The sequence below is a fragment of the Umbelopsis ramanniana genome, assembly GCF_025399195.1.
Source record: "Umbelopsis ramanniana AG unplaced genomic scaffold K450scaffold_48, whole genome shotgun sequence".
NCBI classification, from domain to species: Eukaryota; Fungi; Mucoromycota; class Umbelopsidomycetes; order Umbelopsidales; family Umbelopsidaceae; genus Umbelopsis; species Umbelopsis ramanniana.
The window spans coordinates 49,984-71,376 of record NW_026252134.1 but is presented as its reverse complement, the minus strand read 5'-3'; the positions used below and the strand labels follow the sequence as shown (position 1 = coordinate 71,376).

The following is a 21,393-nucleotide window of genomic DNA, read 5'->3' as shown; positions in this document are numbered from 1 at the left end:
CGTTCGTCTGTCAATCTCAGCCGTCTTCATTGCACCTCTGCGCTTGCTGGCTGCTACTACTGGGGCGATGGCTGCGGAAGAACCAGCAGAATCATATCAGGAAGTCGTAGCTCTTCGACTGAACAGCTCCGAATATGCCCTCCAAGCTGTCTTCACACAGTTTGAGGCATTGGCAGACAACAAGATCAAGCTCATGTTATCGACATCTATTGTACGACACCCTTCATTCTCTACTTTATTGCTGCTTTTATACTCATATATCTTCTATAGGATCAGCCAATTGACATTAAGACATGGCTTGGCGTGGGTGTGGATCCGATTTTCGATAAACTCATAAGATCTCTAGGATCGATCGGTAGTCACCGGCCGAGACCTGTAATTGATGCCGTCATGCAGTGGCGAAAGTTGAAGGGCGAGCCGGTCGATTCAGCGTTGATCAGGAAAGTCAGGTACAGTATTGGTTTTATTATGAAAGCTTTGTTTTTATAAACAGAAACTTTGGCTCACTGCACCATATCACAGCGAGTCGGCCCCGCTGTCCAGGGTTCGAGAAGTGCCGTCAGTCCTGAAGGAAAGGTTATCGGTTTGTATACCAATTTCATTTGACTTGATGCAAGTTCTCTTGTAGCTTACTTGAATTTATCTTTGAATTTAGTTATCCTCTCTTTTCATCGTTTGCAGAACATTGATTGAGGTCGTAAAGCGATTGAACGGCGAGGATTTGTCGGACGACTTGGCAGAGAATTTGGAGGAAATTGTGTTCAATCAACTCAAAAATGCTGATCCGTAAGATGAAAATGGGGTTCCATAATTTTTACATTCTTGCGCAAGTTTTCTGAAAGTTCTGGTTTGCAGGGATTTAATCCATCGATCCAAAAATCGAACAGCCAGCATGGATTTGTTTGCAGAATTGATTGGTGCACTATCCAACATCAGATTTGTATCCGTCAGCGATCGATTTATAGCTGAATTAGAAAAATACAACTACCATGCTATTATGAAGGAGAAACAAAACAAGATCGAAATGCTTATCCGTGGCATGCGATATCTGAAAATCAAAGTACGTACTCTAATGGATGGTGTGCCACTTTACTGCTCAATGTTGATAATATATTGATACCTCTACTTGCATTGACAGATATACCCCCTCGACGCACTCGAGGAAACCGCAGATTTTCTATCAAGCTGCGCTAGCTTCTTCAAAAATGCTCACGGCGCGAAGATCAAGCATGCTTATGCCAAAATGTTTATTCAACTTTTATTACCTGTGGCAGCGGTATGTATTGGGTGGAATATACAAGATTGTAATATTCATGTTTTACTAAATGATGTGCTATCAAGGTTGCTGTGGCAGAAGTCAATTTTCCTGCATGGTCAAAAACTGTCGACTTAATTTATCCACGCGCTCTCAAAATGACCTTAAAGCCCAGACGGTTGATGGTAGGTGGCCACAACACGATTTTCACTAAAGTGTAAATGCATGTGTTTTTTAATACTTCTTGGCATTCACAGTCGGGTTTCCCTTTGATGACTACCTTGCTATGCGTCAGTAGAAAGGACTTTTTCATAGCCAACTGGTACCCATTTGTTGAAAACATATTTTCGAAATTTAATAAGGTAAGGATTTCTCGTCCATGACGTGAGGCATGAAGTGAACATACGAAGACAATTCTGGGCTGCATCACTTATATATACACTTCAATGCAATAGGACAAGAACATACGTGTGATCTCCATTGGCTGTCTTAGCAGGCTGATTTGGGTATACCTGTTTCGATGCACTGAAAGCACTTCTGCGACTTTCAAAAGATTGGACGGGATCGTGCGAACGTTGTTTCCGCCCATGCGTAGAGGCGTCAACCCAGCAGAAGTGCCGCTTGATCACTTTATTCAAATCATCTATTTTATACTAATGCGCGACATTGACTACGCAACCAAGAATGTCTTGTTCACGTTGCTAAATGTGGACGGTGTTTCGAATGTATCATCTGCTATCTCACCACTTGAAGTTATTAATCCGGAAAAGATGATGATTGCCATTATGGCTTTTCGCCTAGTCCTCAACGACCTCGAGAAGGGCGAAATGAAACCACCATTCCCTACTAATATAGATATGGCCGTCTCTGGCATGTCTGAAGATTCCAGCGCTACCACCTTGAACGTCCTTCCGCGCGGTGTTCGACAAGATATATTGGATCGTGTTGGCGAGATAGTGAGCAAGGTGCTAATCATCTTGGATTCCGCGTATGGCCGTATGCTCGTAATCGACGAAAAGAACATTACTTGGCGCCCAGGCAGTAATAACGCCAATGCACAGACATCTTATTCTGTACCGAGTTTCGTCAACACTGTTGGTGGAATCACAACTGCAGAATCAGGTCAACATGTACATCATCAATACGCTGCCTTCTCTGCCACTTATTCGAGAGACAAACAGCCCTATATTGATTTATTGAGGGTCATTGTCAGCAGCATACCTCGAATTCCAACTCCCAGTATAACCTTGCCTAAAGTGGTAGAACTACTGGCTCGTTATACGACCTACGTTGATCCTGAAATGATTAGAGCATCCAGCTTAGCCCTTATACGCCTTGCAAAGGAGGGATATGCACAAACTGTGGTTTCTGGATATTCAAGATTTATCTACCGGGTAGAAGATCGATATGCCGAAGTCATTACATCCCTAGCCAATGGACCCATTACGGGTGGTAATTTTAATGGCAACGGAGGTGTATTGAAATTGTACACAGATCTTTTGAATATCTGGGTCGAGCAGCTAGATGTGGCGGAACTCAAGAAGGTCATAAATGAAGTCAAAACTGCAGAAGAGCCCAATCCGAAAACCATATCTGAGGTGCAAACAAAGCTATCTGATATCTATAGCTTGATTGAAGAAATTGAAGCAAATGGTCTCCTATTCTTATGCAGCAAGCTATCTGCCATTCGAAGACCGGGAATTCAAGTTATGAAGCTTGTAGCCCAACTCGATGCTAGACTACAACAGCACTTAGGTCCCGTCGCCCAAAGTGACATGAATCGTCGACCGATCTCTATGACATCGCATCGAACTTCACATATCGTCAAAAGTTGCGAATACACTCGAATTTATGACCTTTTGGAGCAGGTCGGCCAATCGCTCATCAAATTTGACAAGGACAGTAACATTCTTCATGGTCGCAAAATTGCCATTCTGGAGCGTGTTCGTTTACAGCAGCATCAGCGAAGAGACGCCAAACATGTTCTTATTCAACTTGCAGAGAGCGATCATGCCTCGGATATCATGATTTGGGAAACCCTCTTTCCTGAAGTTGTCAAGCTGTGTTTCGAACACTTTCCCGGAACGGTTGCCCTCTGTCGACAGAATGTTTGTACTCGACTGTTGCAAATGCAATCTCTGATTCAAGGTGCAGTGGAAGGCAATAAAATGAATACCGGCAATACCCTCAGCATGGCCAAAGCAAGTACTAGCAATATCAGCAACCGCATGGCTAGTGTTGAATTGATTGACCAATGGAAAACTTATTTAATGTTCACTTGCTCCACATCTACCCTATCGCAAGACCGGCTACCAACATCTACATGGGCTAACAGTGGACGTAAGCAGTCTGCGGTTGTAGAGCGTATTGCCAACACGCGAGATTTATTTCGCATGATCATGCAGTTTTTGACCTGCGAACATCGAACCATCCGAGAAGCCGCCGTCCAAGGATTGGGTACCATCAACAAAGATGTTTACAAGGTTCTTATGGAGGATTTGCAGGTCTTTGTCAGTATTATTCTGGAAGACTCTAAGCAAAAAAGTTACCAAAAACCATATCAGTATAAACGAACAAAGAAGCATGATAGACTTCGTATAGCTGTCATGAATGTCTTCCAACTCACTGCGGACTGTCTTCGAGAGGAAGTGTACATACGGGACAAACTCATCATGGATACGTTGATGAGCTATGTCAAAGAGACAAAGACGTTCTTGGCGGATAGTGAAGTTCAAACTGACTGGGAGTTCCATCGCCTCCGGGTTTATCTTTGTCAGCTGGTCGAAAAACTATACGAGCACATTAGCAAACTGGCCGATCCAAGTGCCATCATGTCCTTTGAAACCCGGTTAGCGTTATTCAAGATGTTTGAGGAATGGTGCGGCTATGGCGCTTTTGCGTCGATTACTCGGACGCGGGAAGCGACTATGATGCGTGATGTGCTGGAGCAATGCAAAGACAGTCGCGAACGAGGCGAAATGACAAAGTTGATGGAGGAAGAGCGAAAAGCATTGGAAACAGCTGCTCTGAGCGGTATGGCGGCTCTTTGTGTAAGTCTATTATTGCTGTCACATTCCAAATCTCCCTATTTCTTGATGATACTAACCAACACTTTAGCGAGGCTCTGTTTATGCGTTCATAGGACAAAAAAAGGCAAGGCAAGCCGTCATCCAGTTTGATATCGTCAATCTGCTCAGTTGGATCGATGCTGTGTTCGAAAGCCATGACACAAAATATCATATGATTGCAAGGTAGGCACACCCACTTTTATACCTCAATTTTTACGGTTGGGCATCCTGCTGACACTTGGCCTATCTAGACGTGCCCTCGAAGCTGTCCTTATTTACAATCGAGACCAAGCGCTTTTACTTGATGATATCATTGAACAGTGCTATGCAGGCAATCCAAAACTTGAGTTCACGCAAGGCTACTTTCTCGTCTTAGCAGACATTATCACCCGTGTCGATGACTATCCATGCCATATCCATCAAATTATGAGTGTGGCGCTTTTTAAAGCTGGGGATGCGAAGAAGACGATACGGAGAGCGGCCATTCGTTTGCTACGAGTGATTGAGGAGCGTGTGTTTGTTGACTCATGCGCCAAGGAGTACGAAATCGGTATAATCAGCAACTTACCCACCATTTACAAGTATACCCAGTCGCTGTTATCGGCTCGTCTGGCTGTGGACCATCCAGAACAGACATATTCCATTCTTTCAGAAGTAACGCAACGATTTGAGCACATCAGTTCAAACAATCAGCGCGAAGTATTGAATTACATGCTGCCATGGTTACGAAATGTAGACTTGTCTGTTGGACCACAAGATACCGAATTGAGCTCTTCAGCCTTCATGGTGTGCTCCAATATATTTTACATCACCATCAAATATGGCGATGTCTATGTCAAAGAAGTAGCGGCTCTTTGGAGTCAGTTAGTGTCTGAACATGTTCAAAACGTTAGAGCCATCATCATGTACCTATTGGACCTTGGTTTGGAAAAGCGCAACCCTTGGTTTGTCATTCACGCTAAGCGTGTTCTGGTTTGCCTTGGCCGCACGTCTGCACTCAGTCATGTTTTGGATGAAGTGGCTGCTGAAATCACTCCCCGTTCCATGGTTCCTCAACTCAAGGACGCTAGCAGCAAGCACGCAAACGCTTTCCCATTCCTCTTTGTGGCTGATATTGAGCAGGTACTTCCTCCATATCCCAAGCGGGCGGTTTTCTCTCGCGGTCAACTTGCCACGGTATTCCTAGTCGAGCTCGCCATTGAAGCAGGAGGTGAACTCAGTGTCCATTTACCACTTTTGCTACACAGCATTTTTGTCCAACTCGATCATTTGACTAGCATCATTTGTGATCAGTCTCGATGCTTGCTTATCAACCTCATCCACTCTATCGTGGTTCGCCAAACAACCGACATGGATACCCTGCAAAAGGCAACGGATATTGTGGCCATGTTGACGGCAAAGGAAGGAAAACGTCTGTGGTCATACGAAAATATCACTTACAAAAATCGAAACCTTCAAAGCTCAGTAGAATTACAGAACCTACTCGAACAAATTGTTGATATCTTTTTGCCGGAAGAGCCTGACTTAAGGCAAAAGTGGGGTGAAACCGCTCTAAAGTGGGCGACATGCTGCTCGGTTCGTCATATAGCGTGCCGGTCATTCCAATGTTTCCGAGCCCTTATGCCCGCGTTTAATCAACATATGCTTGCGGACATGCTTGCTCGATTATCCAACACCATTGCCGACAAATCTGAGGATATTCGAGGATTTGCCTTGGAAATCTTGCTAACGTTGCACAAAGTTGCGGATTCTCTGGATGGGACCATCAGTGACCATTTCTTACAGTTGTTTTGGGTGTCGGTTGCCTGCATGTACAGTCCATACGAGCCAGAACATCATGAAGCTGTTCTACTACTGGACAAGGTCTTGAGCAAAATCGATTCCGAAAATTCTTCGGCCTACGGTGAACTTGCTGCCAACTTCCCGAAGAACTGGGCAAGCGAATTTGATGGCCTTCAACCACTTTTACTCAAAGGAGTACGAATGGCAGCAACAGAAGAAGCAGCTCTCAATTTGGTTAAAAAGATCATGTTTATTGATGAACCAGCCTTGGTCGACCCCGCCGAGACTCGCCTCATGTATCTTTTATTTGCATGTATACCACGACTGCTCCATGGCCTGGAAGGTGAAACTCCGGATGCTGATTGCATTCTGTTGGCCAATAAACTGGCCAGCTTATTTGAGAACTACAGCTTGCCGAGCATACAGCGTATTCTTATGACCTATGCCCGGCAGAAATCCAAGTTCCAACAGGATTATGTAAAGCAACTCGTGATGTCGACTCGAGAGGTATTCCTTCAAAAATACGGTCAGCAAGCAACAGCATTTTCTGTTAGTCTGCTGAGGAACAAGTTACCGTTTTATCGGGAAAAAACGCTTATATTACTCAAAGAGCTTATTCCACTGGTCTCGGGCAAATTATCGCCGACCATCGCCTTGGGAGAGACTTCTATTGCACCATTACTCCAGTTACTACAAACCGACTTTGCAGAAGATGCTCTAGCCGTCATGGACGAGGGTATTGTGATAAAATCTGATCAACAAGATGATAATGAAGAATCGTCAAGCTCGGAACCAAAGCTCTACTGGGACGTGGCTGACCCGTCTGAAGCAGCTCGCGTTACAAGACACAATGTTCATGCCGTCGTTTTTGAATGCTCCGCCGTAACCGATGAGATACCAAGCGAGCACAACTTCCAATTCTCCGTAGAGGACTTGTCATTGCTGATGGGTGAAAACGCCAATTTCACAGCTGAGTATGCGCCTACCGATAACAACACTGCGGCCTATGGTGATGACTTGGTCAATGCCTTGAAAGATTTGGATGAGTTCTTCAACGAAGATTTGGATAAGGCTGATGCTGCTGTTGTTGAAAATACCACACCTGCTGGAAACAGTGACACCTATCCTGTGGATTTCAACTTCCAAGTAGCTCCTCCATCGCCTGTAACGCCTCCCATCTTCTACAAGACGCCTTCAGCTTTGTTTGATTTCTCACGAAAGCTCATCAATCGAACTAGTAGCAGCAATAATAATAACAACAACAATAATAGCAATAATGCGACTACAAGTGAAAATGCTGGTACCAGTGTCCGTTTTCCCGACTCTCGAGCCTTGGACTTATCTAGCCCCATTCGACCAGAACACCATGGCCATATAATAGAAACCGCTCCTAGACAATCTTTCGATACATCTGATTTGATCGACTCCAGCGACAGTGATTCAACCTTTGATGAACGGCCTGGAGATGCTGAAAGTCATAGGAGTGGTAAAAGCGGTCGTAGTCGACGTAGTCGTAAAAGTAGCAAGAGTCACCATGATCGAAATACCCAATATTTTTGATTGAGAACTATATTTTCCCTCTCTATTTCGTTTTCCCCCCTCCCACTCACTCTGCTCCGATTTTTATCCCACTCACATTTCCAGGCTTAAATTGCATGTATTTTAGATACTGTTAATCTTGACAGGGTTATGTTATTGTGTACAATAAACTTTTTCAATCTTGAAAATGTAGAAGAGGGTTTTGCAAGGGTTTTACGAACCATATCACGACATGTGGCTGCGTCTTTGTAAAAGAGAATGCGCAGACACGGCTCGGCGACCACGGTGGTTAAAGGTGATGAAGGATGGCGCGGTATCAAGTTTGTCAATGGTTCTGCAAGTACAATAGCATCAGAATCGGTATCAACAGCCAAGCAACAATAATTGGACCTCACGTACTGTTTCCTCATCTCATTCTCCATCAAGATGTTCTTGAGATCACCAGCGCAAAGAACGACACCAACCAGAGACACGACGACGGAAATCAGGCACTCGGCTATGATCTGGAATTCACAAAGTTAGTCGGTCGAACTATACAATCAATAACGGCCAACTGCAGATCATCCCGTCTGTACCTCTATTGGTAATCCTGATTCAGCTTTGTCGACGGCATTCAAATAAGACAAATCTGTCAGAACGAAAACATGTGAGTACATTGAGGCAGGGCATCTTTGGGACTTCGTTAGGTTATTGGAGTTTATACATACGCTGATATGTAGAGTATGCCGAGTGTATAAGGAACGTGATGCCAACCAGCGATAGCAGGCGTCCAATGGTTATGCTCATAATCAATGTTGCTGATGCTGATGCTTGCCAACCGTGAGTTATTTCAATCCCCGGAAAAGGGCAGGAAAGCAGTCCACATCGTGAATCGACCACCCAAGGATGAAGAACACGACGAGCTCTCTATATGCTCACCAACGATACCTGCGCTACAATAATTATGAAGCTTCTATGGTTTTTGTACCTTTTATTTCATGTAACTTAGTACTACTATTATCTAACAAGATGTACTTAATTCACAGCCTAATTTTAACTATGCAAGTCCTACTATGCCCGGGATAATTAAGGCACACTCCACGTTACTGCCCACTTCGATGGTAACAGTCATTAAAGCATTAAAGCATTAAAACATTGAAATTTTGATCATACTATTTCTTTAGGATTCGTCTTAAGCTTGATTAACATAATCGTCATAATAAATAGGAAATAGAGTAAGGATCTGAACTCACCTGCGACTGGATATATGCTTGGAAGTAGCACGTTTGCTTTTGGATGTTCAATTGGTCCATCCGAAATCTGCTAAATTGGCCTAGGCCATACTGCTGGAAGTCAAACCGGCTACGAATTTCTATTTCAGTTCTTCCTTCTGTCGCTCTACAAGCGTCCATATGTCGTCTCCATTAGCCTATTTCTTCTGATTCTCTTTTAATCAGAGAGTGAGAATTGATGTACCTTTAAAGTCGCTTAGCATAAACAATTGGTGAATGAAAGAAAATACACTACCTTCACCCGAAACAAAGTGACGTGAGTATGTAAAGAGCGATACTGAGTTGAAAAATAGTAGAAAGATCCGATTTTTTTTTTCTTTTTTACCTTGTTCTTTTGCTTTATCATATACAACATCATGTAAGCAACACTGGTCTCCAAAGGTTGACGGTATTTTCCCAATGCTAATTGAGTAATTGTAGGGATACGCAGCCTTACACTGTGGCGGTGTCACGGGTACCGACTGAGTCGATCCCCCTTACCACGGAAGAGCCTATAGAAAGTAGACAACTTCGGAATGCCCTAAACGAAATCAACGATGTCACGGAACTCGATCCTAATGTGCAGGAAGCCGTACTCATACCCAAACCTAATCCCAACGAATTTCCCACTGCTGCTGAACTCATTGACGATGACGGCGATCTGGCTTCTCGACTTCTGAAGTCGGGTTTGGAAGTCGGTGAAGCAGCTGCTTTAGGCACACTTCCTTCAAGTATTGGAGAGGACGACGACGAGGAAGCTGATTTTATGGATCCAGAGTTGATGGAAATCACTGAACGAAATCGATTTGTTGCATTGGACGAGTTTGCCGAACGACCGCCTATTCGATCGGCCAAAAGTGTTCGGAAACGACAGTGCTTGATCTTCCAAGATCCTCCCGCTGTCGTCGTGCAACCCCATCGTATAACTGTTACCATGTATTATGGTGTCCTGCCACCGGGTTGGGATGCCGGGATCGCTTCACCAATGTCTCCTGCCATACCGCGTATCAAGCCACCCAGTAAATCTCGACGCTATCTCGTAGCATGTGATTTTAGTGAGGAAAGCTTTTTCGCCATAGAATGGACGATGGGAACATTAATGCGAGACGGTGACGAGATTCACCTTGTCACTGTTGTTAATCGTGAGGACAACCCAGAGCTAGTGGAAGCTGCCGGTATGACATTATCCAAAGAGGTTAGTGAATTACATTTTGGGGGGAGGGGATTTCAATCGGAAACGGATACTAGATAGCATGTCATGATGCTAATCTCTTGCATGCAGCTCGATCGTGCATCTAGAGCGTTGACTACCAAAACGCGATCTATTTTAAACCAGATGCTATTGTATGATATTAAAGTTGTCACCTATGCTTTAAGTGGCAAGGTGAAGTATGAGTTGGCTCAATTGGTAGGTCCTTTATCTAATTTGAACCAGTCTTTCAACACCAGACGCTTTAACGAACGCTATCCTATTGAATCACAGATTTCGGAGCTACCGCTGACAATGGTGATTTGCGGCAGTCGAGGCCGCGGAAAACTGAAAGGGTAAGTACAGCACCTTGAACCTCTTTTGACAACACCCACCATTAAACTATTTAAATATCTTTAGTCTCGTTCTCGGAAGTATCAGTACATACCTTGTACATAACTCTACTGTTCCTGTCAACGTTGTTCGCCCTCAAAAGAAGCCAGCCAAAGGAAAATTCAAAAAGATGACAGCCGCCCAGAAACTCAGCCAAAGTAAGTCACAAAACAGGATGAAACATCGTGGACGCACAGACCCTGACCGCTCTCTTTTAGGTGTTGCTACTGGACAACTGGCCGTTGACGAAGTGAGCATGTCTGCAACTGCGGGCAATTAGATAATGCACATATACCTCTATAGAAAGCATTATCTTGTAATTAAAACAATATACATAGTTTGAAAATGGTTCATTAAATTCAATGCCGACACCTTGCATTTTTAGACTGTAAAACACTGGGTTGGTCAAGTTTAGGAAACCCCAACATCTATCATGAATGATAGTCAACGTATATTTCGTTGACTTGCACAGCAGCCGAAACACAGAGGCAGGCAGACAGGAGCGCATATGAACGAAGCTTTTTATGTGATTTAATGGATCGAGTAATTTGTACAATCTGTCGGCATTTATGCATACAGTCTACCGTCATCATCCACCATTATATCAACTTCGTCTTCGTACATTGCAGACATTTGAGTTCCATCGACCATTAACATCATCTAGATTTTAGAAAAGTAAGTGGTACTGCCAAATCCAATACCAAAGCCCTACAGATGACTTACCCGACTCATAAAGTCACGATCCAACGCGGTAGATTTATCTTGTCGATTTAATCGTTCACCCACCATTACAGCCTGCGAAATCTTCTCGTCTAGTATAGCCAAGCTTTCAGAGGTATCGTAGCTATTGGGGTTATCATGGAAGCTGACCATCTCATCATGATCGCCTCTTCCGGTATGTTCAATGCTGGCAAAAATGCTTCCTTGCTCCACCTTAGAAAGATAAATGTTACAATGAATGCTGATTGACCTTTTTTTTTTTTGATCGGGTGCACTCTTACCATCTCCAATATGTTCTTTTCCACTTCAGTATTTGCATTTTCACCTGTGAATCCAACTTTTTTAGCAATATCGCTAACACTCAAGGTAATATAAGTCCGTGTCAGCCCTTGTATCTTTTGTTGTTGTAAGGCGCGCAAACATTGGCCCGCGAGTCCCCAGTTGTTATCCTTCACAATAAAACTTAGCATGTCTCTTCTTTTATAATCTATTCGGTCAGATTGCTCACCTTCTCAAACGCTTCACGTCGTTTCTCAAGGGCAGTTGTCAGCTTCTCTATACATTGAGTTTCATAGACGTCCGCAAATGATATATATTGACGACAATGCCTTCGAACGAATTTGCTGATCACAGTGGCAGTATACTTTGGTAAAGGTAGTAACTGGAGTTCGTGCTGTGGTTAGTATAGACTGGAATGGAGGTAGCAACTCATATTTTTTTCATACCTTTCCATAGTGAATAAGCGATAAAAGTACGTATTTTTTAAAGCATTCTAGTTGAATTACGCTGACTGCTTGCGAAGGAGCTGAGATAGCCTGAAATAACGTGTTAGTAAGGTGACGTCTCATTTGCAAAAATCAGATGCAGGCATTTGAATGCTTCAACTTACCAAGGACAAAAACTCCAACGCTCTTCCATATTTTTTGTTACCAATATAGATCATAGCACCATAATAATAGTAAGAGAGAAAGCCCTCGATATTCGTATCAAGCTGGGTGCAGCAGCAAAGTGTCAACTGTGGTCAAAGGTATCGGACCTGAAAAAGAGATAATACTTACAGTGGCATCAACATGTTCGATATCCCAATCTAGAACAGGCAAAGGGTCTTTGTACAATTTGGCCAGCAATGCATACTGATTTCAACAGGTCAGCATATATCATTTAGGACGATGCTTCTTTCGTGTCAATTTTACCTTTGCAAGCGAGGCATGTAGCGATGTAAAAACAGGGCGATCACCACAAAATCTTTGGATGGCCGTTCGAAGAGGTCGTACTGGGATGATAGGCTGAAACAGAAACCATTTTTTTTTAGTTAACCCTCTCCAGGGGTACGCAGCTCGCCGCCCGATACTCACCGACTCCAATCTATGAGCCAGGTGACTTAGAGCATCCGCAATTAAGGTGACTAGTAACGGGGGCCTTAGTTATCATTGGGTCTTTGGTTTGACAATGAATTTTCATGTATCTTACATCTTTCCGGTGCGAGGTATACTTGTTCTGGGCTGAAGGTACTTATGAAGAAGATCAATCGTCGCAACAGATCTCTGGCGTTCGACTGCAAGTCTGAGATGCAACGCGTGGTACTGCATAGTATTGATTAGAATTACAGTATTGCTTGATTGGACTTCGTACAAGGTAGTACATACATAAAAAATAGGTATCCGAGACTCTGTTCTTGAGGATCGAGTTGGTCGAGAGGATCGGCGCCGTTACTACACTTTCCTAGATATGTCGTCAGTGTGAATGCTCGGAGTAACGGTAACAGACGATTGGAGATGTCTTTTAAGTTGGCATTTGAAACAACATGAGCAACTGCTTCATCTGTGGAAGTTTCTTGGGCTCTAGATTGCGCCGTTGTTGCTGTGGAATCTGCCATTGCGAAAGCAGGCTACAAAGGCAGGTGCGCTGGCATAATCTGCCTGCGTGCACAGAGTTCCAAACGCCGCCCGTCGAGCCTTTGATCACGTGATCAACGCCATTTCGTTACTTCAGTCATGCAAAAGAAAGAGGAATACGTTATCAATGTGTTCGGGAAGGTGACGGGTGGACCCGCTCCATGTAAGCAGTTGCAAATCATGGAATTAGCTTAATCAGTTCATTTAAATTAAAAAACAGCCCGCATTTAACATTATACACCGCTGTGAATTGCTGTCACCATCACTCGGCTGACCCAATGCTGATAGCGTAAAGTCTTACAGCAAGAAAGTACCCATGATCTGACCTTATCTGTCTGCTTAGACCTGTTTGGAAGGAGTTAATGATATACATCTTTTGGCTACAGCCTTTCCAAGTCAATGTGCAAGTTGCTTTAGGACAATGTTCACGGTGCTAGTGCTTTATACGAAAGCGTCTTGAATTAAGACGAGCTAGAGAATGGTATATTAAAAAAAAAAGCTGTTGTCAGGAATTAACTGCGCTTAGCTTGTGACTTAGTGTTGAAGAGTAATGTATGCCATTGAAGCAGCTTTCGATCGCTTACATCTCGGGATTATCCAAGGGAGTCTATTCATGAGCTGAAACCAGAATTCACCCTCTCAATAATATCATTTATAGTAAGTATGCTGCAGCATGAACGATCGATGTGCATTGAAATACTATCACATCCAACAGTCGAGGAAGGGGAGTCGTGAGAAAGGTTTCCTATTCGGGGTTTGCCCGTGACTGTATAAATTGACGCGAACCCGACCCCTTGTCAATTTTTTCCATTGTGCTGTTCTTTCACGGTGACCTACCAAAACCCTCATGGTCCAAGCTCTTTCAATGGGTAGCTACGGTATTTCTCATATGTTGCCTCCACCACCAGGAACAAGTCACTATACTATTCTCCCGACAAAGTTCATAGACAGTGGTATGCCATTAGCCTTCATCCGTGCCTGTTTTGTCAGCGTTTCGTCATCTAACTGAATTTTAGTCTCTCCACAAGAAATCAAATTTAATCTTCCTAATGAGTTTGATGGCTTGGAACGAATAATTCTGCAGGCGACAGGAAATTTGCAAAGAGTTATGGCTGCCTATTTTAACCGGCCCGTCAACGTACAACACGTTAAAAACGTTGAACTTCCCGCGACGCCTCGAAGCGAAGGAAAAGATTCTTTTGACTCGGACGATGATAACAGCGATGATGCCACCGTTGTACTCAAGCGTTTTGAACGACAAATTAACTTGTTTTGTGAAGAAAAATTCTTATATACCGCAGACTCTGTGCTCATCGTACGCAACCAGAGTGTCCTAGACTTAATAGAAAAGCAGAAAGCCGGCATTGCACAAATATTTTGGTAGGTTCCTGAAATGCATTGACATCCTACAGAACGCCACAATAACCCATTGTTGTTTTGTAGGGCGTTACAGAAGCTCCCTAACTTCAAGTTGCATGCTATTGGTAGACATGGTGACGAAGCTGGTGGAAGCTTTTGGAGAGATTACACCTTGAGTGTCGACGATTTGATGTACTGCCATATTCGCGAAATGTTCCCTGCTGATGTTTTCAACTCCTCATCTGATGACCGTCAGATGGGTCCATGCCCAACAGGAACCATATGGGTTGCAACCGACTAAAGGGGTCCTCTTCTTGGTACCCTCCAACATTATGTTCACAACCTCATACCTATTTCATCTCCTTTGCTCATTTCCATATGTACAGAAATTACCTCCATACCACTAATCTAGATAACGGTTTCCTATATATTGTTTTCTCCTACTTTTTACATAAATCCTTGCGCCCCTTTCACCATATGCATTTGTCTGCTTCATACATTATTATCAACAATTGCATTAGCACAATTTAAAATTTTGGGGGCTTATCTTTCACAGTCCAAAAATTCCGTACAATAGCATCTATACAGTTGGTTGGCATCCTGCTTACATCCACCAAATCCAACCATGTGATTCATCATAGTCTATCCTAAACCCTATCATTCCCCAAGACAAGGAGCTGCCTCGTATACAATTGATGCTAAAGTGCTGATTTTATTTTGTATCACGTCGAACTCAAATTAACAAGTTTAGGCCTTGACAGCAAACTTGCGCTGAGGGAAGTGAGCAAGCTTCTTCTGTTCCTTAACAGTCTTCTTGCTGGCTTCGACCTTGGTCAAACGGCGGCGGATGGCGCGAGTCTTCTTGGTGCGAAGGTCCAAAGGAGTGTACTTCTTGGACTTGTAGAAGAGACGGAGTTGTTCACGCTGAGTCTGGTTGATGACAGTCAAGACGCGAGCGACAGCCTTGCGGGTGGCACCACTGTAACAGATCCATCGATTAGACCAACGCCATGGTTACGGTTAAACCCAGACGTTGAAAAACTTACATCTTTTGGAGACGAGCTCCACCGGTGATCTTTTGAACACGGAGGGAAGCAAGCTCTTGCTTGAGGTCATCAAGCTGCTTGGTAAGCTCGGCCTTGTTCTTGTTGCGAAGCTCGTGGGCTTTGACGGCAACCTAGTGAGAAGGAATAAGGCATTAGGAAAAAGCTTTTGGAATAATGCACCGGTTGATGGAGAAGGAAAAAGTTGTCGAATGGTCGTCTCTAATGGCGAGTTTCATAACATTGATCAAAACGACTAGATTGCTACTGCTATTAATTTCGAGCTGTTGGCAAGCTGAAGGAAATTTCTGCATTCAGGTAAAATGTGAATGGACCATGCAGACATTCTGTCGCACTGGAGTTTTTTCATTTTTTCGTATCCATCCATCCATTCATCGAACAGTCGATCCATCTGTTATGTCGATGCTATATATCCAGGATTCATCATCCAGGACTCACCATTTGGCTTAATGTGAAAAGAGGACGTTCAATCGTTCACCAAGGCATAGCCTAAAATGGATGACCGCTGAGCTTGAGATACGGGTGATGTCAGCATTTTCCGATAGCTAAAATTTTTCATCGAAATTGCAGGGAAGAAAAAGGTAGTATAATACTCAACAATACTTTTCGCGTGGCCATACACTACATAAAATTCCAATTAAACACTGTAATTCTGTATACCTTTGATACAAATTGTAAAATAACTACTATAAATGTAGCGAAAACGTTCCGTGCATTTATCCACACGCTCAAACCACAATGATAGTCAAAATAGTGAGCTTTAATGAGACAACTTTGTCTTGCCAAATGATGAATATTATGATTTTACTGTAATTCAGTGAAAGACTGATGAAGTGGTGCGTAAAACACATTTTTTAATTTTGGTTCATGACAGCACGTATTTCGTTGAGCAGCAGTAACTGATTTTTGAGTGTAGGTGTTGCTAAAGGTGAGTTTGTCAGTTTACGATTTCGTCGTCGTCATCCTGTTCTTCATCCTCATCGTCTTCTTCTTCGCCACCCCCTGGATAATTGGTTGGAGCTGTATCTTCTGTTCCTTCTATTCGGTCAACTTGCATCATATCTTTTGTGGTGATAATGGCATTGCTTGGGGTATGATCCCAAAAATCAAGCAGCACCTCCTTTGGGAGATTCCGGAAACCAATTGTCCTTGATACGTCTCCATAATGTTCAAACATATAATTCAGAGCAGTCTGCTGAAGTCCACGCTGGGAAGCAACGCCAGCACAATGATATATCTTGCTAACATTACCTATATCCATATGAGCATGCATTCGGCGAGCGCAGAGGGCAAGTAATCGTGGCAATAGATATATGTTGGCTATAACGAGCAGGTCGCTAACTAGATCAATGTCAAACTGATCAATAGAGTCTGCGTACAGAAAAGTGACAAAAGCATGGACGACGTCGTAGGATTCTGGAATCCTTAAGTGCATGGAGACGGATTCAGCCATACCGGATTGAATGAGGTTTTCAAAGTGAGGCCACCGCGCCAATAGGATTAAGCGATGGACATGAATAGGTGGTGTTTGATCTTGTCCAGAAATTATGTAAAAATCTGCCAGTTGTCGACCGGCATCGGATGTTAGCATCTGTACGAGGTCAGAGCCCATTTGCGGAGGAGGTACTGCGTAGATGCCATGCTCTTGAAGATCCACTTTGAGGACTTGCGAATAGTACTCTTCTGATTCTTCTTCACTGGTCCCAAATAGATAAAACGATGTATCGTGCTCTGCCATGGCAAAGTAATACCATTGTCCAGCATCAAATCGGGCTCCTCCACCTCTCCTGCGCCAAGTCATGGACGTCAAATCTAAACTCCATACGCCTGCGGTGGATTCGGATACGACTTGCTTGATAGGATTGGTGACTACAACCACGAGATCATCTCCACACACTTGGGCAAAATGCTGTCCAGCAAGGGATGGTGTTTCGGGAGCATTGACTTGTAATTCTGTGACTTGATATGTGTCAAAATTAATAAAGGAAATATTGTGGGAACGGTCCATTTTTTCCGCTAGACCACCGTAGAGATATAGACGATTGCGATGGAAGAAGGTGATATGTTGGCACCTTCTCACAAATGGTATACTTGGTAACCAGACCCATTTTTTGAGATCCAGAATGTCAATGGTGTCGCTAAAGTGGCTGCCAGAAAGCTTACCGCCGCTGATGTAAAGTTTGTCATTATGAATAGTTGAAGAGTGTTTCATACGTCCCATAGGCAGCTGCCCATGAATTTCAGGTTGATGCCAGGTCATTGTCGTGAGGTCAAGTACAGATACGTCGTTGCAATAGACTTCGTCGTCGCTTGAGCCTCCGAAAATGACCAGTTTATTCCCTTGCCAAAGCGCAGCTGAGTGGTCGTTTCGTTTTGAGGGCCGATTTCCCTTTATATAAAGCAAGTTGGTCCATTTGTATCGCCCGTTATGTACAGTTAGCTGGTACAAGTCGTTATAAACATCGTCGGTGTACTGGTGGAATCCGCCAAAGACCAAAACGGACTGTCCAACCACAGTCATGGATGCACCAACTAGGCATGCCAATGTATCTCCCGTGGCTCGGAATGGTTGTGCGTACTTTTTCGTTACTATTGGTGCTGGCTGTGCCGGTGGTGAAGATCCGTTATGGCCATTAGACACTGAAGCTAACCTTGGTGACCCATGATTTGCTCTAGCATTGACCGAAGACCAGACCATGGAGTATCAAGCAACTGAACTTGGAAATCAGTAGACAAGCAAAGACTTGTGTCAGAAATACTAGTATGTGCTTATCGGTATGAACAGTGATCAGAATGCCAAATGGGTATTCTGCTGTCCTCGATTAGCAATCTCGATGCGAACAAAAGCGGAGTCTGCCTACTTGGAATATATATGTAAAAATTGAGTTTTTTTTTTTTTCCAAAGACATGTCAAATCCAGTTCACCCGGGTTTATGGGAGGATCTGACACGATTGGATATGAGGAGCATATACTGCACAGCTTTTGCTCAATGCTCTCGAAGAAAATGGAAAGATGTTTTAATTGTAAAGCTCGAGACTGATAGCTTGAATTATTTTGCTACAGGCATTTCACCCATACTGAAAATTTTTATTTTCACAAAAAGTCGGTCAATATCCTGGGTTGACACAAGAATCTATGGAAGTTGATACGTTTTCTTTTCAGTCTTTAACCGTTCCTGTGAAATCGGATGATCAATACCTATTTTGCTCAAGGTGGCCAGCAGGAGAATGTGGTAAGCTGGTTGGCATTGCGTTTGCCTTACTGATTATTCAATGGCAAAAGTAGGAAATCTCCGCCAATGCTGACATCACAGAAATTCCTTAGCTCAGCGAGCAGCCATTTTAGGCTATGGCAAGGCGAAATCTATATCTCCCTCTTTTATTCTATCTCTGTAGATATGGTACGGTACCCGTTCATCGATGACATCCATCCATCAATCGAGCATCCATTCTAACATTATTTGATCCATCAATCCTTTAATCCTCGATCTCCTTAAAAAATTTTCGACCAATGTGCAACATTTTCCAACTACATTGAATTTCGAATTGTTATAACAGGCCAAGCGCACAAAGAAGGGTAGGTCATTGGAAACATGCGTCAACATACACTTTCTCAGCAACACATATTAAATCGTTGGTTGCAATTCATAGTCGGAGTCACCGGAAAGTACGGCACTCGTTATGGTGCTTCTCTGCGTAAGCAGGTTAAGAAGATGGAAATCACACAGCACGCCAAGTACACTTGCACTTTCTGCGGCAAGGTAGGACACGTCGACCATCGTATTGACCCGTTTCATTGAAACAAATGAACTAATATGTGATCATTCTCCTAGGACGCTGTCAAGCGTACCGCTGTCGGTATCTGGGAATGCAAGGGCTGCAAGAAGGTCATGGCCGGAGGTGCCTGGCAAGTTTCTACCACTGCTGCTGTCACTGTTCGCTCTGCCGTTCGTCGTCTTCGCGAAATGGCTGAGATCTAAACAATTTCACAGCATCAACCAAAAATACGCCATTTATTGCTGCAGAGTATTATCTGCGTGTAATAAAATCAAAAATTGATCATTTCAATGAATATCATTCGCATTGCCTTTTTCTTTTTTAAGTGGGATAGAGTGGGTGAAGGCATTTTATACATTTATATATTATATAGGAGTGGTGGAAAAATATGTGTGAGCAGAATTACAATGGACTCTAGCGAGCCTTTAGAACACATTTGAAAAATCTCCATCTATCATATCGAAAGTCCCTTGCTGTAAATCATCTGCCTCGGTTGATATTGATTGTATGTCCTGAGGCATACTCTTTTGCGATCCAGTCTTAATATTTTCTGATGCAACGTCCTCTGCTGCATTAATGAGAGCATCGAAATCTAAGTCGGAGGGCTTGGTGGATTCACCATCATTGGCATTCGTATCATCCTTCTCTCCATTCGCAGTCTGTCCGTCTTCTCCTTCTTTGGTACTCTCTGTTCCCTTTCTTGCCTTCAATTTATTCACCAATACGTGTGTTGTGTAAGGGGAATTTGCAGAACGTTGTCCGAGTTCAGCTGCAAATTTGATGAGAAATTCCGATGTTTTGTCAGTTACCAATATGTCGCACATTTCAGCATACCCATGATTGGCACTGTAGAGTAAAGGGAGATTAGTGCTTTGCCAAACACCTCCAGCTCCAATGTGTGGATCAGCTCCAGCTTCAACCAAACGTTGCACAATGTCAATTTTGCGTTGTTGAACGGCGACTAACAGTGGGGTCTCATCCATGACATTCACGACATTCAGATCGCACCCAGCTTCCAAAAGAGCAATCACAGCATCCAGTCTGTTCCATGTGACGGCATGGTGAAGCATAGATCTATTATATTTCGCTCGAGAGTTTGGATCTGCACCGACCGACAGTAACTTTTTCGTTGCCTTGGGAAAATTGAGTTGAATCGAGTTTGCGAGTGGCGATATCCCTGAGGCGTTGGTGATATTAACGTCACATCCATGCTTTACTAAGAGATCTATACCATCGCTAAAGTCTTGGGAAACAGCGATATGTAGTAGACTATTTCCTTGACTGTCGACGGTATCACATCGAGCACCGGCATTAAGTAGCAACTTCATTGACTCGATGGATTTCGCAAAGGTCGCGTCGTACAAAGGTGTATGACCCAGCTCGTCTGGAATATCTACCAGAGCATCGTTATCTAACAAGAGTTCTACCGCATCTGAATTGTCGCTTTGAGCTGCTGCGTGCAGTGGCGTCTCGTTATGAGGACCATTAATGACATTAACTTCAATGCTTGGCTGTAACACTAATATGCGCAGAGCTTCGATGCTTTTGTTTTTGGCGGCAAGGTAGAGTATTCCGTATCCGTTTTTATCCTGGATGTCAAGTGCTCCTGACTGCTTAATATATTGGTATAAGCGCTTCATGTTGATGGAATCCAGACTTAAGTCTTGCCAGATGCTATTGTCGGGATCAGATTTAAGCTTTGCTAATCCAGAGCTCATTTGCGCATAATCACTTAAGGCACGCTTAGAGATTTGGTCACTGGTGAGCTCAGCATCGTCTGCTGTTCGCTTGCCTGTGATAGTAGAGTCGTCAGTCCCATTGGTATAGTCCATGTTTAGAGTCGACGCTGTAAAAAGCACAGTCAAAGTCTTGAATTCCGCTTGGCTGCGTGGCACTCCCGTCTCGAGCTTCTGTTTCCGCCAAAATATCAGCCACAAAAAAAGTTACCATCGATATCACCGCCGCTCCTTGGTTCGAGGTAGTCTGACCAGCGTACTATTCAGGCACGCCATTTAATGTAGTCAGACAGAGTGAAACATCATTGGATTCAAGGGTTACAAAGCTACTGTACAGGCGCAATATGCACCTTTAAACTAAGACTG

At 43.5% G+C, this 21,393-nt stretch overlaps 9 protein-coding genes across 9 annotated transcripts; 4 read left to right on the top strand and 5 right to left on the bottom strand.

Annotated features, from left to right (window-relative positions):
* Positions 1 to 7,708, top strand: K450DRAFT_98583 (uncharacterized protein). The gene is made up of 11 exons (XM_051593845.1): positions 1 to 211; positions 271 to 449; positions 523 to 583; positions 656 to 786; positions 856 to 1,060; positions 1,139 to 1,276; positions 1,342 to 1,440; positions 1,513 to 1,617; positions 1,711 to 4,305; positions 4,373 to 4,506; positions 4,575 to 7,708. The coding sequence occupies exons 1-11, from the start codon at positions 68 to 70 to the stop codon at positions 7,663 to 7,665; spliced, it is 6,882 nt and encodes a 2,293-aa protein (XP_051442549.1). The 5' UTR covers positions 1 to 67; the 3' UTR covers positions 7,666 to 7,708.
* Positions 7,709 to 7,767: 59 nt separating this feature from the next.
* Positions 7,768 to 8,483, bottom strand: K450DRAFT_251351 (uncharacterized protein). The gene is made up of 4 exons (XM_051590709.1): positions 8,352 to 8,483; positions 8,220 to 8,272; positions 8,044 to 8,147; positions 7,768 to 7,978 (listed from the first exon to the last, which is right to left on the bottom strand). The coding sequence occupies exons 1-4, from the start codon at positions 8,428 to 8,430 to the stop codon at positions 7,870 to 7,872; spliced, it is 345 nt and encodes a 114-aa protein (XP_051442548.1). The 5' UTR covers positions 8,431 to 8,483; the 3' UTR covers positions 7,768 to 7,869.
* A 760-nt stretch (positions 8,484 to 9,243) lies between these two features.
* Positions 9,244 to 10,466, top strand: K450DRAFT_251347 (uncharacterized protein). Its single transcript, XM_051590708.1, has 4 exons — positions 9,244 to 9,273; positions 9,336 to 10,089; positions 10,177 to 10,302; positions 10,378 to 10,466. Coding segments are annotated over exons 1-4 (948 nt in total). The 5' UTR covers positions 9,244 to 9,271; the 3' UTR covers positions 10,444 to 10,466.
* A 423-nt stretch (positions 10,467 to 10,889) lies between these two features.
* K450DRAFT_251342 (uncharacterized protein) lies at positions 10,890 to 13,218 on the bottom strand. Its single transcript, XM_051590707.1, has 10 exons — positions 12,843 to 13,218; positions 12,667 to 12,779; positions 12,552 to 12,601; positions 12,390 to 12,482; positions 12,255 to 12,329; positions 12,086 to 12,187; positions 11,922 to 12,011; positions 11,705 to 11,857; positions 11,478 to 11,645; positions 10,890 to 11,409 (listed from the first exon to the last, which is right to left on the bottom strand). Exons 1-10 carry the CDS (start codon positions 13,070 to 13,072, stop codon positions 11,185 to 11,187), a joined length of 1,299 nt encoding a protein of 432 aa, XP_051442546.1. The 5' UTR covers positions 13,073 to 13,218; the 3' UTR covers positions 10,890 to 11,184.
* Positions 13,219 to 13,938: 720 nt separating this feature from the next.
* Positions 13,939 to 14,751, top strand: K450DRAFT_273689 (uncharacterized protein; the record flags this gene model as incomplete). The annotated part of the gene is made up of 3 exons (XM_051593091.1): positions 13,939 to 14,044; positions 14,108 to 14,471; positions 14,535 to 14,751. The coding sequence occupies 3 exons, from the start codon at positions 13,939 to 13,941 to the stop codon at positions 14,749 to 14,751; spliced, it is 687 nt and encodes a 228-aa protein (XP_051442545.1).
* Positions 14,752 to 15,089: 338 nt separating this feature from the next.
* Positions 15,090 to 15,984, bottom strand: K450DRAFT_251330 (uncharacterized protein). The gene is made up of 3 exons (XM_051590706.1): positions 15,953 to 15,984; positions 15,497 to 15,627; positions 15,090 to 15,429 (listed from the first exon to the last, which is right to left on the bottom strand). Exons 1-3 carry the CDS (start codon positions 15,953 to 15,955, stop codon positions 15,198 to 15,200), a joined length of 366 nt encoding a protein of 121 aa, XP_051442544.1. The 5' UTR covers positions 15,956 to 15,984; the 3' UTR covers positions 15,090 to 15,197.
* Positions 15,985 to 16,253: 269 nt separating this feature from the next.
* Positions 16,254 to 18,317, bottom strand: K450DRAFT_251329 (uncharacterized protein). Its single transcript, XM_051590705.1, has one exon. It carries the CDS (start codon positions 18,210 to 18,212, stop codon positions 16,452 to 16,454), a length of 1,761 nt encoding a protein of 586 aa, XP_051442543.1. The 5' UTR covers positions 18,213 to 18,317; the 3' UTR covers positions 16,254 to 16,451.
* A 790-nt stretch (positions 18,318 to 19,107) lies between these two features.
* On the top strand, positions 19,108 to 19,494 carry K450DRAFT_201057 (uncharacterized protein; the record flags this gene model as incomplete). Its single annotated transcript, XM_051584653.1, has 2 exons — positions 19,108 to 19,275; positions 19,348 to 19,494. The coding sequence occupies 2 exons, from the start codon at positions 19,108 to 19,110 to the stop codon at positions 19,492 to 19,494; spliced, it is 315 nt and encodes a 104-aa protein (XP_051442542.1).
* A 960-nt stretch (positions 19,495 to 20,454) lies between these two features.
* On the bottom strand, positions 20,455 to 20,760 carry K450DRAFT_167810 (uncharacterized protein; the record flags this gene model as incomplete). The annotated part of the gene is made up of 1 exon (XM_051584065.1): positions 20,455 to 20,760. A coding segment is annotated over one exon (306 nt), but the record flags the coding sequence as incomplete, so codon positions are not given.
* Between the last annotated feature and the right edge of the window lie 633 nt (positions 20,761 to 21,393).

Bases quoted from the DNA above. Each gene is read 5' to 3' on its own strand.
- K450DRAFT_98583 (XM_051593845.1), top strand. From the start codon at position 68: ATGGCTGCGGAAGAACCAGCAGAATCATATCAGGAAGTCGTAGCTCTT. The intron at 1,061-1,138 runs GTACGTACTCTA...TTGCATTGACAG, and splicing joins TGCGATATCTGAAAATCAAA to ATATACCCCCTCGACGCACT. The intron at 1,441-1,512 runs GTAGGTGGCCAC...TGGCATTCACAG, and splicing joins TAAAGCCCAGACGGTTGATG to TCGGGTTTCCCTTTGATGAC.
- K450DRAFT_251329 (XM_051590705.1), bottom strand. From the start codon at position 18,212: ATGGTCTGGTCTTCGGTCAATGCTAGAGCAAATCATGGGTCACCAAGG.
- K450DRAFT_251351 (XM_051590709.1), bottom strand. From the start codon at position 8,430: ATGAGCATAACCATTGGACGCCTGCTATCGCTGGTTGGCATCACGTTC. The intron at 8,273-8,351 runs GTATGTATAAAC...TCGTTCTGACAG, and splicing joins GGCATACTCTACATATCAGC to ATTTGTCTTATTTGAATGCC. The intron at 7,979-8,043 runs GTACGTGAGGTC...TTGTACTTGCAG, and splicing joins GAGAATGAGATGAGGAAACA to AACCATTGACAAACTTGATA.
- K450DRAFT_251347 (XM_051590708.1), top strand. The intron at 10,090-10,176 runs GTTAGTGAATTA...TCTTGCATGCAG, and splicing joins GTATGACATTATCCAAAGAG to CTCGATCGTGCATCTAGAGC. The intron at 10,303-10,377 runs GTAGGTCCTTTA...ATTGAATCACAG, and splicing joins AGTATGAGTTGGCTCAATTG to ATTTCGGAGCTACCGCTGAC.
- K450DRAFT_251342 (XM_051590707.1), bottom strand. From the start codon at position 13,072: ATGGCAGATTCCACAGCAACAACGGCGCAATCTAGAGCCCAAGAAACT. The intron at 12,188-12,254 runs GTAAGTATTATC...TGCTGCACCCAG, and splicing joins TCGAACATGTTGATGCCACT to CTTGATACGAATATCGAGGG. The intron at 11,646-11,704 runs GTGAGCAATCTG...TTTATTGTGAAG, and splicing joins GACGTGAAGCGTTTGAGAAG to GATAACAACTGGGGACTCGC.
- K450DRAFT_251330 (XM_051590706.1), bottom strand. The intron at 15,430-15,496 runs GTAAGTTTTTCA...GATCTGTTACAG, and splicing joins GGAGCTCGTCTCCAAAAGAT to TGGTGCCACCCGCAAGGCTG.